The 16,415-nt window shown below is 40.6% G+C and overlaps 1 protein-coding gene across 1 annotated transcript; it reads right to left on the bottom strand.

Moving 5' to 3' along the window:
• Window positions 1–4,085: 4,085 nt before the first annotated feature.
• LOC137286146 (receptor-type tyrosine-protein phosphatase delta-like) lies at window positions 4,086–14,985 on the bottom strand. Its single transcript, XM_067817821.1, has 12 exons — window positions 14,413–14,985; window positions 13,161–13,314; window positions 11,936–12,111; window positions 11,100–11,268; window positions 9,609–9,782; window positions 8,699–8,833; window positions 7,925–8,061; window positions 6,545–6,649; window positions 6,152–6,215; window positions 5,896–5,940; window positions 5,283–5,370; window positions 4,086–4,770 (listed from the first exon to the last, which is right to left on the bottom strand). The coding sequence occupies exons 1-12, from the start codon at window positions 14,476–14,478 to the stop codon at window positions 4,650–4,652; spliced, it is 1,434 nt and encodes a 477-aa protein (XP_067673922.1). The 5' UTR covers window positions 14,479–14,985; the 3' UTR covers window positions 4,086–4,649.
• Window positions 14,986–16,415: the final 1,430 nt, after the last annotated feature.

The following is a 16,415-nucleotide window of genomic DNA, read 5'->3' as shown; positions in this document are numbered from 1 at the left end:
CAAGCCTATAAAGGTAGATGTAGGACAGGTCAGGTACTGATAAGAAGGCGATAGTGTTACTGTGTATCCATGGTGTTTAGCAATAGGGAGACATGTGATAGGGATAGTGTCTGTCAAGAAATTATCAAGGAGTAATATATCTATCAACCGATACTCGATTTTATAATCATTGATAACATCGCTAGTTGCTATAAACGGAATTTTACAATAGACAGTGCTTTTAACAGAGATTTCGCATGGCTAGTGAGTGAGTGGGTTTAGTTTTACACTGCTTTTTAGCAAGCATAGAGTGAATATGAAGTTACGCCGCTTTTTAGGAATATTCCAACAATATCAAGGCGGGGAACACCAGAAATGGGCTTCACACATTGTACCCATATAGGGAATCAAACTCAGGCCTTCGGCGTGTCTAGCGAACACTGTAAAGACTATGCTAACCCGCCGCCCAGGTTGCTTGTGGATGGGGAAAGGGTTTTGTCACCTTTTTGAGAGCATCTCGTATTATAACCATTTCATAGTGATTCATATACACATGATCTGCACATGATACACATGATCTGCCATCGGATCTCGTGTTGTCAAGCACTGAAATGTCTGTTCTAGACCCGATAGCTTAAACACCGCGTCGTACAGCTGTAATGCTCTGATTTCTCTTAGGGACGGGTCACAATTTATGGCAGGGTGCGGGGGTGGGATGGTGGTATTGATAATGACTTTTAAGGCGGGTCACCCAGTGTGTACTAGGGAGCATGGGGTTCACTAATTTAGTACACATGTATTATGTAGGGTCAGCTATTTGGTACATAAAATATATTATGACTATGCAAAGAAATTATGTGAAGAGGATGGGGTCATTGAAATTTTGAACGTCATGCGGGGAGATCTCATATTTTGAACGGAAGGGAGACATTCACATTGAACATGCTTCTCCATAAAAATCGTCATCACAATAATAAATTATAAACATTCCATCAGATCTAGAAAGGCTTTTTATTAATGGATAGATCTATTTAGGTATAAAGTCGAAACATAATATTTTAAACTCTAGTGCTGATCAATTTTAAGTGCAGCTGAACTTTGTCCAAAAGATTTGAACTCTATGGAAAATGACATCAGTTAAAGACACAAGTTGCACGAGAACAAAGATATTACCAGTTTGTAGGGGCATTATGCAGTATGATGCCTTGAAGTAGACCCAAGCAAGGAATCAGTCATAACGTCCATCTGTATTTCTATCTATCAGTACAAAGCCGAGTGAAGCTATTCTAAATTATTCTGAACCTACATCATCAACTTCCCTCGTGGACATGGCTATCATTGTAGGCAATCACGTAGTTACGAGGTAGTCCCTAAACAATGCTTAGCGAGACAGTCACGTTGTTACGAGGTAGTCCCTAAACACTGCTTAGCGAGACAGTCACGTAGCTACGAGGTAGTCCCTAAACACTGCTTAGCGTGACAGTCACGTAGTTACGAGGTAGTCCCTAAACAATGCTTAGCGAGACAGTCACGTAGTTACGAGGTAGTCCCTAAACAATGCTTAGCGAGACACTCACGTAGTTACGAGGTAGTCCCTAAACACTGCTTAGCGAGACAGTCACGTTGTTACGAGGTAGTCCCTAAGCAATGCTTAACGAGACAGTCACGTAGTTACGAGGTAGTCCCTAAACAATGCTTAGCGAGACAGTCACGTTGTTACGAGGTAGTCCCTAAACAATGCTTAGCGAGACAGTCACGTAGTTACGAGGTAGTCCCTAAACAATGCTTAGCGAGACACTCACGTAGTTACGAGGTAGTCCCTAAACAATGCTTAGCGAGACAGTCACGTAGCTACGAGGTAGTTCCTAAGCAATGCTTAGCGAGACAATCACGTAGTTACGAGGTAGTCCCTAAACAATGCTTAGCGAGACAGTCACGTAGTTACGAGGTAGTCCCTAAACAATGCTCAGCGAGACAGTCACGTAGTTACGAGGTAGTTCCTAAGCAATGCTTAGCGAGACAATCACGTAGTTACGAGGTAGTCCCTAAACACTGCTTAGCGAGACAATCACGTAGTTGCGAGGTAGTCCCTAAACAATGTTTAGCGAGACAATCACGTAGTTACGAGGTAGTCCCTAAACAATGCTTAGCGAGACAATCACGTAGTTACGAGGTAGTCCCTAAACAATGCTTACCGAGGAAATCACGTAGTTGCGAGGTAGACACGATTACAATTGGAATATCTCATGTATCTTTCCATCGTGTAGTAATTAGTGACAAGGTTTAAGCTGTACGTGTTGCTCCTCAGGTTTATCAAAATCGATAAGATAGCTGCCTAAATGCGTCACGCAGTAGTGCAAATGATTTTGACATTCTACCTTGTGTCAGGTCATCAAGTTCCCGACGTGGGCGACAGCTATTATTATCGCCTCGGCAAAGCATCAAAGTTCTGAACATGTACTGAACGTTTGGTTAGTTCAGATGCTGTTCAAATAATAAATTACTAAATACAAACATGTTCAAAATTGAAACCTGTTGATGCATTATGCCTGTATTGAGAAGAAGATAAAGAAGGCGAATATCATGATTCTCTTTATTTGCTCGAGCTACGCCAGGAACAACGTTTACCTACACCCTATGTATCATTATAGCCAAACATGAACTGCATACGATACATATCTACCTTGTCATCAACAGCTGACAGTAAGCCATTGCTGCGCTTAGCCAGATAGACCCGTGAAGGTCCCGGGGTAGAATAGGCCTTCAGCAACGCATGTTTGCCATAAAAGGTGACTCAGCTTGTCGTAAGAGGCGACTAACGGGTTCGGGTGGTCAGGCTCGCTGACTTGGTTGACACATGTCATCGGTTCCCAATTGCGCAGATCGATGCTCATGTTGTTGATCACTGGATTGTCTGGTCCAGACTCGATTGAGTGCGGTGTAAAACTAGACTCACTCACTCACTCACTCACTCACTCACTCAGCCAAATAAATTTATAATTATTCAAATCAAGATTATAGCCCTCTAACAATGTTATGCTCTAACAGCATCGTATTTTAAAATGTTCACAAGCCTCCCGCCACCGACATGCAATAAACTTCTGTTAATCTGTTTATGCCTTTATGCTATATATATAGTTAACAATTCAGTTGCATACGCATATTTTAAATAGGAATCGTGGCTTGGACACTAATGTTAACAGATATTTGTTGCAATTAGGGAAGGGTTCCGTCAGTTATCTCATGATGTATTTACGAGTTGGAGACACGGACCATCCATCAACATTAGGACACACTTTGTGAATATATCTCAGGTCTTGGAGACAGCGAAACAGACTGTACATATTTCACATCATAACAGTTACGAGTACTTTGTGTGATCATTGTGATCATTGTGATCACTGTGGATTTGCGGATGAACCATGCATTCTTTCCAATGTACCATTTATTTTGATAGTTGTTATAGTGTCTAATTCAGGACAGCCTTCGTCCAAATATTTCTAAAATCCCCAAACCATGTAACCAAGGCATATGGGAATTATTTGTTATTATTTAATCTACATTCTTAATTTTCATCGCTACCACAGCGTACAGTGTCTTGTTAGCTACCTTATTCCACTGTGTCACTTCCATTGATTCCTGTATATGACGTTTATGACCTTTAATGGTCATCCCCATGGGCTGTGTCTGTCACATCAACTGTAGAAGGAAGTGCTATTGTATTTCTATCTGTCCAATGTTGTTAAAAACCGTATATATAAAAAACTATATATATAGTTTATGCTCTAAATTTATTTTTCGAAAATGCACCTTCAAAACGTGAGATTCCATAGCTGCACAAAATGCTCTAGACAATATGAGGAATGTGAGTGCCACGATTGAATTGTTTCTTTCACTTGTCTGGTGTTGGTGGTACAACGGACACCATACATACATGTTGGTAGGTACTGACGAAAATCTGTCATATCATATCTACACACACATACGCACACGCACACGCACACGCACACGCACACGTATGCTCTCTCTCTCTCTCTCTCTCTCTCTCTTACTCTCTCTCAGAACGTGCATCTGACACGCGGTATAAACACTACGCAAACATTTCATGCTTTAAATTTTTTTTTAATTAATTTCTTTGGTGACATTTTTTCATTAATCAAATCATTACTTGTATGATGCTGAATAATTCATTTCCATCTGTTATACAAAGCATACAATTAAAACCTGCACACAAGGCAAATGGCCATGACCATTGTTGACACAGACAACCGTGGAAATACAAAATAACAATAGCCTTAATATCAATTGCAACGACAAATCCAGATGTTGTACGAGAAACATCTTTGTGCGATCATTAGAGGCTTCAGGGTCTACACCTGATAAATGTACCACACAAAACAAACCAATATTTGTTCAATTACTAAAGAATAGGATCAGTGTATCTTGCACTTCATTTTTCATGTTGTTCCACGCGTACCACGCCTGATGAACTCTGAAGGCACTGTAACATGTAACTGAATATTCCTGAAGAATATTGATATTTTGCTGCACGACACTGGAAGCTTAAGGAACCCTTTAGATTAACGTGAACGTGTACAGGACAAAAAACATGAGATTTGATTGAACGTCTTGAAATGTCCTCTGTATGATTTTCTTCGACACTGTCCTCATCATCTCATGTAAGGCTTCTCCACGTTCTGGTCAGTGTTAATACTTCTGTACGATTTGTTGTCCATTCCAGCAGACTCTTTTCTCTGAGCATACTTCATTCTCCTAGATGGAAGGATGCGCCTGAAAACAAAAACGAGTGAATTTAACTTACCGTTCGTGTCATATCACCCATGCTGGCACTTCAGTGACATTTCATATATTAATTTTCTATTCGTTAAAATGATCATTTTTCGTTCGAGTTTGAAAACAAAAGATTGCGGGTCGATTACGAAATGAGTGCATGTCTTTGGACAAACAACTGTGCTAATGTCTTTCTTTTATCTTCTGATGAATCAAACCGTGGCCTTGTGACGGCTAGATGGAAACGAGCGATTGTTCAGGAATATATTTGTGCTCAAAACACTGCAGTATTTCGGGAAGGGGATTCGAACTATGGACCTTCTGATCCGATGCCGGACACCCTGTCCACATGACCATACACATTCCCAGTGTCAGCAAGATAAATAGGTAGGGATACGTACAGTACAATGACTCTATATCCTGTTACACTCCATCGGTAATACATGTTTTCGTGGTGACATTATTTCACTTTATTTACAATAAAATATCTTCTTTGGACAAGCGATACATACGTGTGTATAACCAACAATGCGACCAGACCAAGAAGAATGGCAATGATGGTTCCACAGACAACTGCGACAACGAGCACAGTGCCGGAGGCTGCAGGAAATAGAGTCGGTTAACTACATATATGAGGTAATAAGGCTAAGGTGCATCATTAATGGAAATCCATTTATGGAAAGCGCATTTTCTTCTGTGTAACTGTGTGTCAACGGAAGACAGGACTTATACTAACTTATACTATCACACATGTGGACTTCCAGTTAATTTTCATAGCCAGTGTGCATTATTTAAGGTCGTTCAGCAACATTCAAGCTACGTAAAAGTCTGCCAATATGTTGTCGAATCTGGACTAGACTATATAGTGATGGATATCATGAGCAACAACCTACATTGTGGCCACGATTTCTCATAGACTCATGTAACCAGACAACCGTAGGCAATTTCCTTACAGCACACACTCGTGGAACATATAGGGGACTCTTAGAGTGGGTTGTACCTTTGCATTTAAGTGGGTAATCAGAAAGAGGTCAAAGACTGATAACACTCCATGTTATAAAAATATGGAACTCTCAAACCAACCGCCCTATGACGACTGGAGAAAGGTGTTGAAGATATACATACAGTCGGATGTTTTATTGGTCCTTGCTGGCAGCACGTACACTATACCTGTGCAAAGCAAATACAATCTGCTGGTAATGTGAAGCAGCTATTAACGCTGTATGTTAAGTTCAAGGTTAATGAAGTCGCACTCACGAAATACAGGGAGTTGTTATCCAAGAAATTTGTCATCAAAGAACGCTTATGTTCCCAAATGTGTTAAACCTTTACATGGAAAGTTATACGGTAAGATCATAAATGATTACAAGCATTTCCTTACGCTCAGGATCCATTCTTGAAATAATTGATTTCTTTTCGCCCTTAAATTCCGCATTTGCAAAGACCTGTAACACATTAATGAAGAAAATACGTGATGTCCTGATACATGATTCTTGTATCTGACTTACACATTACAACATATCGATAAATATAACAATTTATGTTTACCGATTGTGTATATACGTTTCGATCACAATGTGCAAAAATGTTAATTATTAAGTATATGGTTTATGTATTAAATACTTTTGACGAACCATTAAAGAATACTAGTAATTACCTATGTTGCCATGGTAAACCTGAGGCATCCTGACCCCAATCCCCCTCACCCCATGCTCGTTACTCGCCACTTATTGTTAAGATCGATATCGTATACATCACGCTCTGTCATACTTACTGTAAATGTGTAATTGATGACAGGCGCCATCGGCACGAACATAGACTTCGTGTCCATGCAGGGATCCTCAGGTTTGTAGCTCCCGTAATGCTCTTCCCTGGACACCTGCATACACGTATATGTTGATACGTTTTTATGAGGGAACCATGGAGATGTTCATTTGATGGAATTGAGTGCATGTTCATTTATCCATTTGAGATAATTGTACTCACGTAGATGTTAGGTAATTTCAAACATTGTGAACATGGGGGTATTGTGGACATCTTCGTGTGTTCATATGTGGGAATATTGCGGGCATGTTAGAGTGAGAGTTTAGTTGTACGCCGCTTTTAGCAATATTCCTCATATGAGGGAAGGTGAACAAGTTATGGGGGAATTGTAGGCATGTTCATGTGAGGGTATTGTGGGCATATTAATGTGTTCATGTGAGGAAATTGTCTGCATATTCATGTGTTCATATGAGGGAATTGTGGGCATATTAATACATTCATATGAGGGAATTGTGGACATATTAATACATTCATATGAGGGAATTGTGGGCATATTAATACATTCATATGAGGAAATTGTGAGAATGTTCATGTGATGGAATTGTTGCATGTGTTAATGTGAGGGAATTGTGGACATGTTCATATGTTCATGTGGGGATATTGTTGCTATGTTCATGTGTGGGAATTGTAGGCATGTTCCAATTCATGTGTTCATATTCGGGAATTATGACGATGTTCATATAATGAAGCTGTTGCATGTTGATATGAACATATGATGGAATTGCGGACATGACATGTTGAAATTTAGAACCATATGATCTCAAAGATAACTGAACGATAACATAAGAATACAGGGAACAGAGAAGAATTCTATCGAAAAAATACGTTGACGGTATTACGTCGCTGAACAACTTTATCTGACAGAAATGAGATGCTTTATGATTCAGTGAAAGATTGAGTATGGTTTTGAATCGCCTTAAGCAGTATTTCAGCAATATTACGGGTGGGGGTGGAGGGTGTCCCCAAAATTGGGCTTCACGTGGGGGAACGAACCTTGGTGTTCGGCGTGACATAGAACCGCCTTAACGTAGTAGACTACCCCACCGCCCCTGATAGGATCACCATAACAAATACTAACAATCCACACCAAACAGTTTAAGCGGTGAAAACCATATGAACCTTATCGTGACGAGAAAAGGTATTCAAATTTATAAGAGGATTTGGAATGTCAAACAATGGTCAATATATCAAGCATTATGCAAGAGCAATGGTTCACAGTAAATGATCCATTTACCTCTTTGTCAGTTTTCGTGATAAATGTATTCATTCAATGAAGGAAGGAAGGATGAATGAATGAATGAATGGAAAGCGGCAAAACAGATATACATACATCGCCCTTGTAATGTATAGTGTAGTTCACTATACGCCCATTCCTCTGTTTCTCCTTGGGACAGTTCCACGTGAGTATCGTGCCAAAGTAGGGCTCGGGTACAGCGGTGGCTGTGAGGTTTTCAACAGGGCCAGGCTCTGTCATGTAAGAGGAAACTTGATGTGATGTACAAATCTAATAATATATTTCAAAGTGACTACCAAAAATGTGTCAGAAAGATGTACTCACTACCGTCCTAGGATCAAATCGAGTTGGTGGTTATTTTTATTTGAAACTTCTAATTAACCAGTCTGGGCGGAGAACACGCGTGACAGATGGTGGAATAAAGGCCAGAATAACGATATAAGCCTCTGAGTGAGTGAGTGAGTGAGTGGGTGGGTGAGTGAGTGAGTGAGGTTTCTGCTTTTACCAATAGTCCAGAAGGATTCATAATTTTGCCTCACATCATTCCCATATGAATTCGAAGAATCGAACGCGGGATTTTGATGCGAACGCTTATACCACTGGGTTATCTACCCCCTCGACATAGCTACCATTGTCAAAAATATGATTATTAAGAATACCCGAAATGCATGCAGAATTTTAGCAATTAATACATTATTCGCTTGGCACTATATGTGACTCTTGATTTACGGGTCGTTCAAGTTTTGGTGGTGTTTTACTTTTCTTGTGTCGATTTTTAACGTTTGTTCTTCTCTCCTTTTTTTCTTATAATTGGGGTATGAAACTCAAAACAATATAATCAGTACTTTTTACATTATTTGATAGTCATACCTGCTGGGAAAGTCATTACGACCTCTGACGCGTTTGGAGCATGCGCAGAGCCCGCGGGAGTGTAAGCTGTCACCGTGAACGTGTACTTCCACGAACTTAGGAGACCTGGTACCTCAAGTGACGTTGTGTTGAACCCTGGAATGTATACGTTCATTGTACACAAATGTATGACGGAGAAAGATAGTCAGTTTGAACACTACATGTTTTTGATCGAAGGACGTTGAAGACGATATACGTGTAGGGTCTTTTGGAGTGAGTTTAGTTTTAACAAACCTTTGGCCGTATCCCAGTAATATCACAGTGCGGACACTAGACATGGGCTTCACATACTGAACCCGTGTGAGGAATGGAAACCGGATCATCGGACCAGGGTTTGCTCACCACGACGCTACCCCGACACCCAATGCTCTTTCAGAATCCTTATCCTCGCCGAACTATGAAATATCAACGCGTTTTCCTATTCTTAAGGTAACACCAAAAACCGATTTAATTGTGGTCGGAAGATCTTCACGTCAAATGTTTGTTAGATGATAAGCATGTCTTTGTTTCAACACTGAGCTCAAATATAGCATAATTGTGCATTATTGTTCAGTATGCAAAACGTACAGTGTAAAATCAAATTATTTAACCGACATAAATCCAATAATCCGAACATTAGGGCCGAGTTTGACTGTTTGGGGTTTATAATATTCTGTAGAATCAAATTTCATTATCAGAAGTAATTACTAATATCCCGTTGATTGTTATCTAATATATCATCCCACGTTAACTGCAGATATAACATTGAAAGCAACATGTCCACACTACCATTGTTCAGTTGATGTAAATGTCTGTGCATTGCATTGATCATACTTAACGCTGATCAGAATGGATAAGTTATATTATTGCACGTAAGCTGTTTGGCCCCTACCATCGACCCGTATTACAGTCTTGATGGAGAAGTTCGACGAGAGCCTCCCAGTTGCCTCCCATACTGTGACATTGTACCAGGTGGGACCGTTGTCTTGTCTCGGCTGTGTCCAGCTTACCTTGATAGTGGAGGCGTTCAGAACGTTTGCATAAACGCGACTTGGTTCTAAAGGGGCTAAACAAAATATTCAAAATATGTTAATAATGATTTCACAGAAAAGGTAATTGGTGGAATATTTCATGAATAAAAAATGTCATTGCAAAATATTATGATTATGTTTCTCATGGAATGTATTACTTTGTCTAAATTTGTCTAAACGTCAGTGAAAGTTAATTGTACAATGGTTTGGTATGTATACATTTAATTATTCAATGTTATCTTAAACTGTGCACTAGGTCCAAAATATTAGTATTAATAAGTTCATTCATGGAACGCTTACCCAACACAAGGTCTTACTAATCGAGTATAGAGCAGACAAAGTAGAGATCGATATAATGCGCACCACTCTGGGAAAGATACCTCGCAGCCATAGAGTCTGACCACCCACAACAACCATATATAATTGGAACCATTTGGAACGACTTAGATGTGTGAATAAGTTAGTGAAGGTGCGCAATCTCATTCGGTATCTGTCAGGGTTTCCAAAGAAGTTTGTTTTTTCACAAGACTTTTTATCTTTATTGATATAACTGTGCTGCATTTAGTTCAGGCTTTGCCCAGGATATATGCAGGGTACTTTCAAAGTATGGACTTGTACATCACATTAAAAGATTTGTTATATCCGGTTTGTTTATGGAAATGAGACACTTAGGCTGTTTGAACTAGAAGCTTGGAGCTGCGGACCCAGACACAGGTCACTTCCTGGACGTTGACCCCTCAAATGGCCCAGGAGGTTCTCAGAAGGCTGCGGCCAGAGTCGTAGTGAACCTTTGTTCTGCGTGGTGCTCATTAGCTGGTGTGAGATGGAAAGTGTGAGATGTGTGGAAAAATGGATGTGCTGACCTCCCCCATCCACCACATATGTCACAGTACCAGGCTAGAGCACTTTCCAGCACGATTTAAACAAAATCATATGTGTGTCACCAATCGAGTGTGGTGCCAAACTACACGCCGAAGCAGACTAAGACCGACCTCCTGTCTGCTGTCATGTAAACCTCCCATAGATATGGACTCGGACACAATCATGGACTGCTCCAATTGATTGTCAGAGGACTGTACCAACAAAAACATGCACCTACTGAGACATGCATCATAATATCGCAATATCGCTTTTAACACATCGGCACATTTATCACCTTTCAGTGTTTACAGTGATCCAGATTGATAGTCAGAAGACTGAACCTCCCGAAACCTCACTGCCTGCAGGGACCCTAAACACTAATAACTGGGGTCTCCGGGACACCACCATGCTTGTGGGTCGAAGTAAAACCCTGGAGTTCTGAAATCAAGTTAAAGCTCTAGTACAGGTTTGAAAGACAAGCAGCAACCAACCTGATATTTCTGTTTGTATGAACAACGTTGTATTTGGTCCACTATAAATATCATTTCTGGCACTGATGCTGACGGAGTAGTTTGTATATGGAAGAAGCGACGATACGTTGTAAGATATGTCGCCCTGACAATCGTTGAGAGGACTCACATATGTGATCATGCATCCTTGCTGGAAAACAAACTAATCTAGCGTAAACAAGCCGGTGTTATTGCATCATAATGATAACAATGAGAGGCAAATCAAGTTTACACTTCATTTTATACGTGTTTGTTGGAACATGGTAATTACTGGTCTATAAACGCGTCGGTAAAATATAAATTTGCTTTTCTGTCTGTTTCCAATTCTTTGCCGTGTGGTGTCTATTTAGGAGATAAAAATCATGTGTGGGCCAGTTTCCGGGTGTTATTGAGTATTTGAAGCACGGGAATGCATTTGGAACCGACGGTGTCAGCCGGAACTTTCAAATGAAATATTTCCTAGCTTCAAATACTCAATAACACCCGGAAATTGGCCAACACATGATGTTTATCTCCTAATTTGAACACTATTACACACAAAAGGTACTATAATAATGCAACAATCAGTAACTGAGATAAGATTAGTAGGTTTCGAAAAGTTTCATTTGATAGTTTCCTTACACGACCTCTTGAAACAGTATCTGAGGACGCATTATTACCCACAAAAAAGTACTTAAAATAATACCATAGTCCGTTTAGTTTTACAGAAAATAGATTAATTGGTCTTTATAAATTGAATTAATTGAACATTTGTGTCACACTTTATTACTCGTCCTCTGTGTTAACTAATACGGTGAGAGTGGGCAAAGGGTACATACCGGCTGTCTCGAAATCTCCGTGCACTTTTGCACAACTTGAAGAAAACACATTCCATTTGTTGTGAAAACTATATGATAATACTGTATAACCCCGAGTGTTTGGGGCGCTTCCCAAGACAGCGATACAGAGGAATTCGTCACATCGGTAGCATTGAAGACCTCAATTTCTCCTGGTTCTGTGAAAAAAAACCAATTTGTACAAAACGTATAATAATGATGGTAGAACGTTTCCGGTGGTGAGTAGAACAAATCCTAAGTCCAAGAATGACGGAGTTCGATGCCTCTTGTCAATATGTTATACACAGGTAAAATGTTCCGTGTCGTACAAAATGGTGCTTGTCATTGATGACGCATGAAAACAAAAAGTATATGAAACAGAAGAAAATGCACTTAGTTTAGTTTTAAGTGGTATTTTTTCCTTCATGAAATATCGTTTTGGGGTAGTACATGTAGTAGTAGTAGAAGTAATAGTAGTAGTAGAAGTAATAATAGTAGTAGTAATAGTAGTAGAAGCAGCAGTAGTAGCAGTAGCAGTGGCAGTAGCAGTAATAGTAGTAGTAGTAGCAGCAGTAGCAGTAGAAATAACAGTGGTAGTAGACGTAGTAGTCGGAGTAGTAGTAGTACAATGTAGCTGTCAGTGCAACAGTAGCAGAAGTAGCTGCAGTAGTACGTAGTTGCAGACGTAGTACGTAGTAGTGGTAGTGGTAGTGGTAACAGTAGAAGCACTAAAAGTAGAAGCAGCTGCAGCGGTAGTAGTAGGGGCAGCAACTGTAATGGTAGCAGTAGAAGTAGTAGAAGCAACAGCAGCAGTGGTAGTAGTCGGAGTCATACAGCAGTAGTAATGGTAGCAGTAGAAGTAGTAGAAGCAACAGCAGCAATGGTAGTAGTCGGAGTCATACAGCAGTAGTAATGGTAGCAGTAGAAGTAGTAGAAGCAACAGCAGCAATGGTAGTAGTCGGAGTCATACAGCAGTAGTAATGGTAGCAGTAGAAGTAGTAGAAGCAACAGCAGCAATGGTAGTAGTCGGAGTCATACAGCAGTAGTAATGGTAGCAGTAGAAGTAGTAGAAGCAACAGCAGCAATGGTAGTAGTCGGAGTCATACAGCAGTAGTAATGGTAGCAGTAGAAGTAGTAGAAGCAACAGCAGCAATGGTAGTAGTCGGAGTCATACAGCAGTAGTAGAGGAAGAGGAAGAGTATGTAGGTGAGGCTGATGTTATACCTACCGCTGACGCAAAAAGTGCCAGTACTGACCAGGGGAGGTTTACACTGACACACGTTGTGCACACACTCCACCATTTCGGGGGGACTGCATTCCGTCGTGCAGTGCTCACCAAGACCGGGGATGATAGGTGTTGGCGATGTCAAACATGATGAGCTCTAAAACGAATAATGATCGTGTGGTGTCAAACATGAGGAGCTCTGAAACGAATAATGATCGTGTGGTGTCAAACATCGTGAATGCAATGCTCCACGAGAAAGTGCGGATTGTCATATAATCAGCTACTGAACACTGTTAGCCCAACAGTACTGTACACACAACTTTAACATGACATATACAAAATCGATTCTGTTGACATCGTGTTAGATAGTAGGACGATAATTATACTACCCCATGTAAAAAGACAATAAAATACTATATATACCACAATAGGATACCACATACATTACACAATGTGTATAATTCTTCATGTAGTATATATAGTCTACATGTTGAGGGTACATTCCTCATGTAGTATATATAGTCTACTTGTTGAGGGTACATTCCTCATGTAGTATATATAGTCTACTTGTTGAGTGTTCATTCCTTGGGTAGTGTATATAGTCTACTGGTTGAGTGTACATTCCTCAAGTAGTGTGTCTAATTGCGTATATACTTCACTATATAGTGTACCTGTAGAGTTTATAGTGTGCTTGTTGAGTGTATACTTCTCATGTAGTGTGTATGGTGTCCTTGTAGAGTGTATGCCTTTATTATAAGTGTCCATGAATGCATACAGTGTATATATATTGAACAGATTTCTCATTCTTATGTAATGTATACAGAATCCGAGTAGGTTATACCATGTCCACACGATGCATACAGTTGACACTGGGGGTATACAGTTACCATGCTGCGTATGTAGTTACCATGTAGTGTATACAGTTTCCGTATTGTTTAGCATGCAGTGGCTTAGTAGAATGTACGGCATTAACCTACTGTATATATTGCTCATGCTGGGGATTGGGTGACCATATTTTTTTCGCTACTGATTTCTTATGGACGTGGAAAGAATGTTGATGCTTTTATTTTGAAATGATTCAGGTCTAAACAGAATAACTTCTATGCACATCAGTACGTTTCATCCTTACTCGACTTAAATAGAGTTGGTCGAGTAGAATTGTCTCCCTTGAAATACTAACGCGCTTGAGGTAATAAATCTCCTAACGACATATTCGGCGACACTTACAAAATAGGCAAAATAGTCGCCGTCTTACCTGAATCCCAGCTAGAAAGATGACTTCCACTAAAAGGACGCGGTACCACAGAGAGGTTGTCATCATGAAAATCAGATTGTGTTGACTGTGGAGAAACACTCAGCTGCTGGACCAGTCAGGTGACGCTTCTAGGCCTCTTACACCTGAACACGATAAACTGGCGAGTCCGTCCTGTCATACGGTAAAGTAGGTCACGATAAGAACGGGTAATTTACAATCATGTGATAGCGCTGGCAAACGCGAGCAGATTTCGCAACCTGACGAGTTGTTATTCGATGGCCTGGTTCCTTCCTATCTGCACAGCACTGAACGTGGACTGTATGACCGGGTGGAACGCACCTAGTATTGACATAGCCAAAGACCTGAAAGTTTGTGTGAAAATTGCACTTCCTAATATGCAGTCTTTGAGTCATGAATGTAAACAATGCAATAGTATATCCCTATAGGATGTCTGATACCACATCGACCGATACTGAAGAAGAAACTGTTTAAACCGGTTCATAAGACTGTTACTAAGGTTTTAAAGTCGTACTGCATATCTCCTTTATGCCTCCGACCGGAAGTGATGCCATTAAACCGGAAGCGGATATGACTTTCTGTTGGGCTAAAGCTTCAGTGGTGTAAAAATTGTCATGCTTAAACTTTATATTCCACTGGTAAAAGTTCACTCAGTACATACTGAACCAACTGTCTGTGTGTGGTACTGATGACATGTATGAGAAGCTGATAACACTTGGGACAAGGCAAGTGACGCAGTGTTTCCAGAAATATCCACTGACACTGAATTACATACAACGAGCCGTGTGAACAGGACGAACGACAGTCACAACATCCAATACCCGTCAAGATGCGGGTTGGAAGCGATCTTCAGCGACCTATGGCTGGTTGGTTTGTTCTTCAACGCTGCACTCAGCAATATTCCAGTTGGATGTCGCAGTCTGTAAATAATTGATTCTGAACCAGGCAATCCAGTGATCAACCGCATGTGCATCGATCTACACAATTGAGATACGATTATATGTGTCAACCAAGTCCGTGTGCCTGATCACCCCATCCCGTTAGTCTCCTTTTACGAGAAATCTGGGTTGCTGAAGACCAATTCTAAACTGGATCTTCACGGTTCGTTTACTTGAATGAAGAATGTTCTCACCTCGTTGATCTTAATCGCGTTATTGGACGCTTGCAGTGTCACTCATTGGCATGTCTGGACTAAACTCGATTATTTACAGACTAGTGTCGTATATGTGGAATATTGCTGATTTCGGCGTTAAACGACAAGCAAACACAACATTCGATGCATCAGTAAAGCCTCCTTTGCACAGGACGGCGACAGCTCTGCCTTCCGTCTGCGTTCTACCAATTGTCAGGACGCCAACAAAGAAGGCACGACAAACGAAAAGAGAATGAAGGGCCATCGCCATAAAGGCAACAAAAGGCAGAGCCAACGCCAAGACGACTCAGAACGCCACTACAGTGGCGACTGTATTGAACAATCTCAAAACAAACGCAGAGCGGTCGCCGTCATGGTTGAAAAATCGCTAGGACGCAGAGCCATCGTTGAGGTCGCAGAGTGAAGGCACAGCGGTCAGCGAAAGGACGCCACGCTAGTCAAAAAGGGCTGGCTCCATGCACAGATAATTGTAGAATGACCCTTCATGTTCTAGTTCTTGCATTAGTTGGTTGTAGTCCCCGAATTGCAACCATCTGTGTAACATCAGTCATGGACAGACCCATGGGTCTCCATGCCTCAAGTGAGGGTTCTCAATCTTCTTCTTCCACATCTATTTATCCTTCTATTTGTATTGGCAATGGCTATCTAGTTAAAAAAAACAATGCTTGCTGATCTCACACACAAGCTATTGACAAAGGCGATTCATTGTTCATGCTTACTGAAGTTGTTATACGATGATTTCCCTTAGCCTGCTCGTATGAAACTAATGATAATACCATAGCTAGATACTTATATACCTGAGTATGCCTCTTGCCGAACAGTCGCCGGAGAA

This window comes from Haliotis asinina, chromosome 6, assembly GCF_037392515.1.
Source record: "Haliotis asinina isolate JCU_RB_2024 chromosome 6, JCU_Hal_asi_v2, whole genome shotgun sequence".
NCBI lineage: Eukaryota > Metazoa > Mollusca > Gastropoda > Lepetellida > Haliotidae > Haliotis > Haliotis asinina.
The sequence above is the reverse complement of the archived record's forward strand: the minus strand, read 5'-3'. Positions and strand labels throughout refer to the sequence as shown.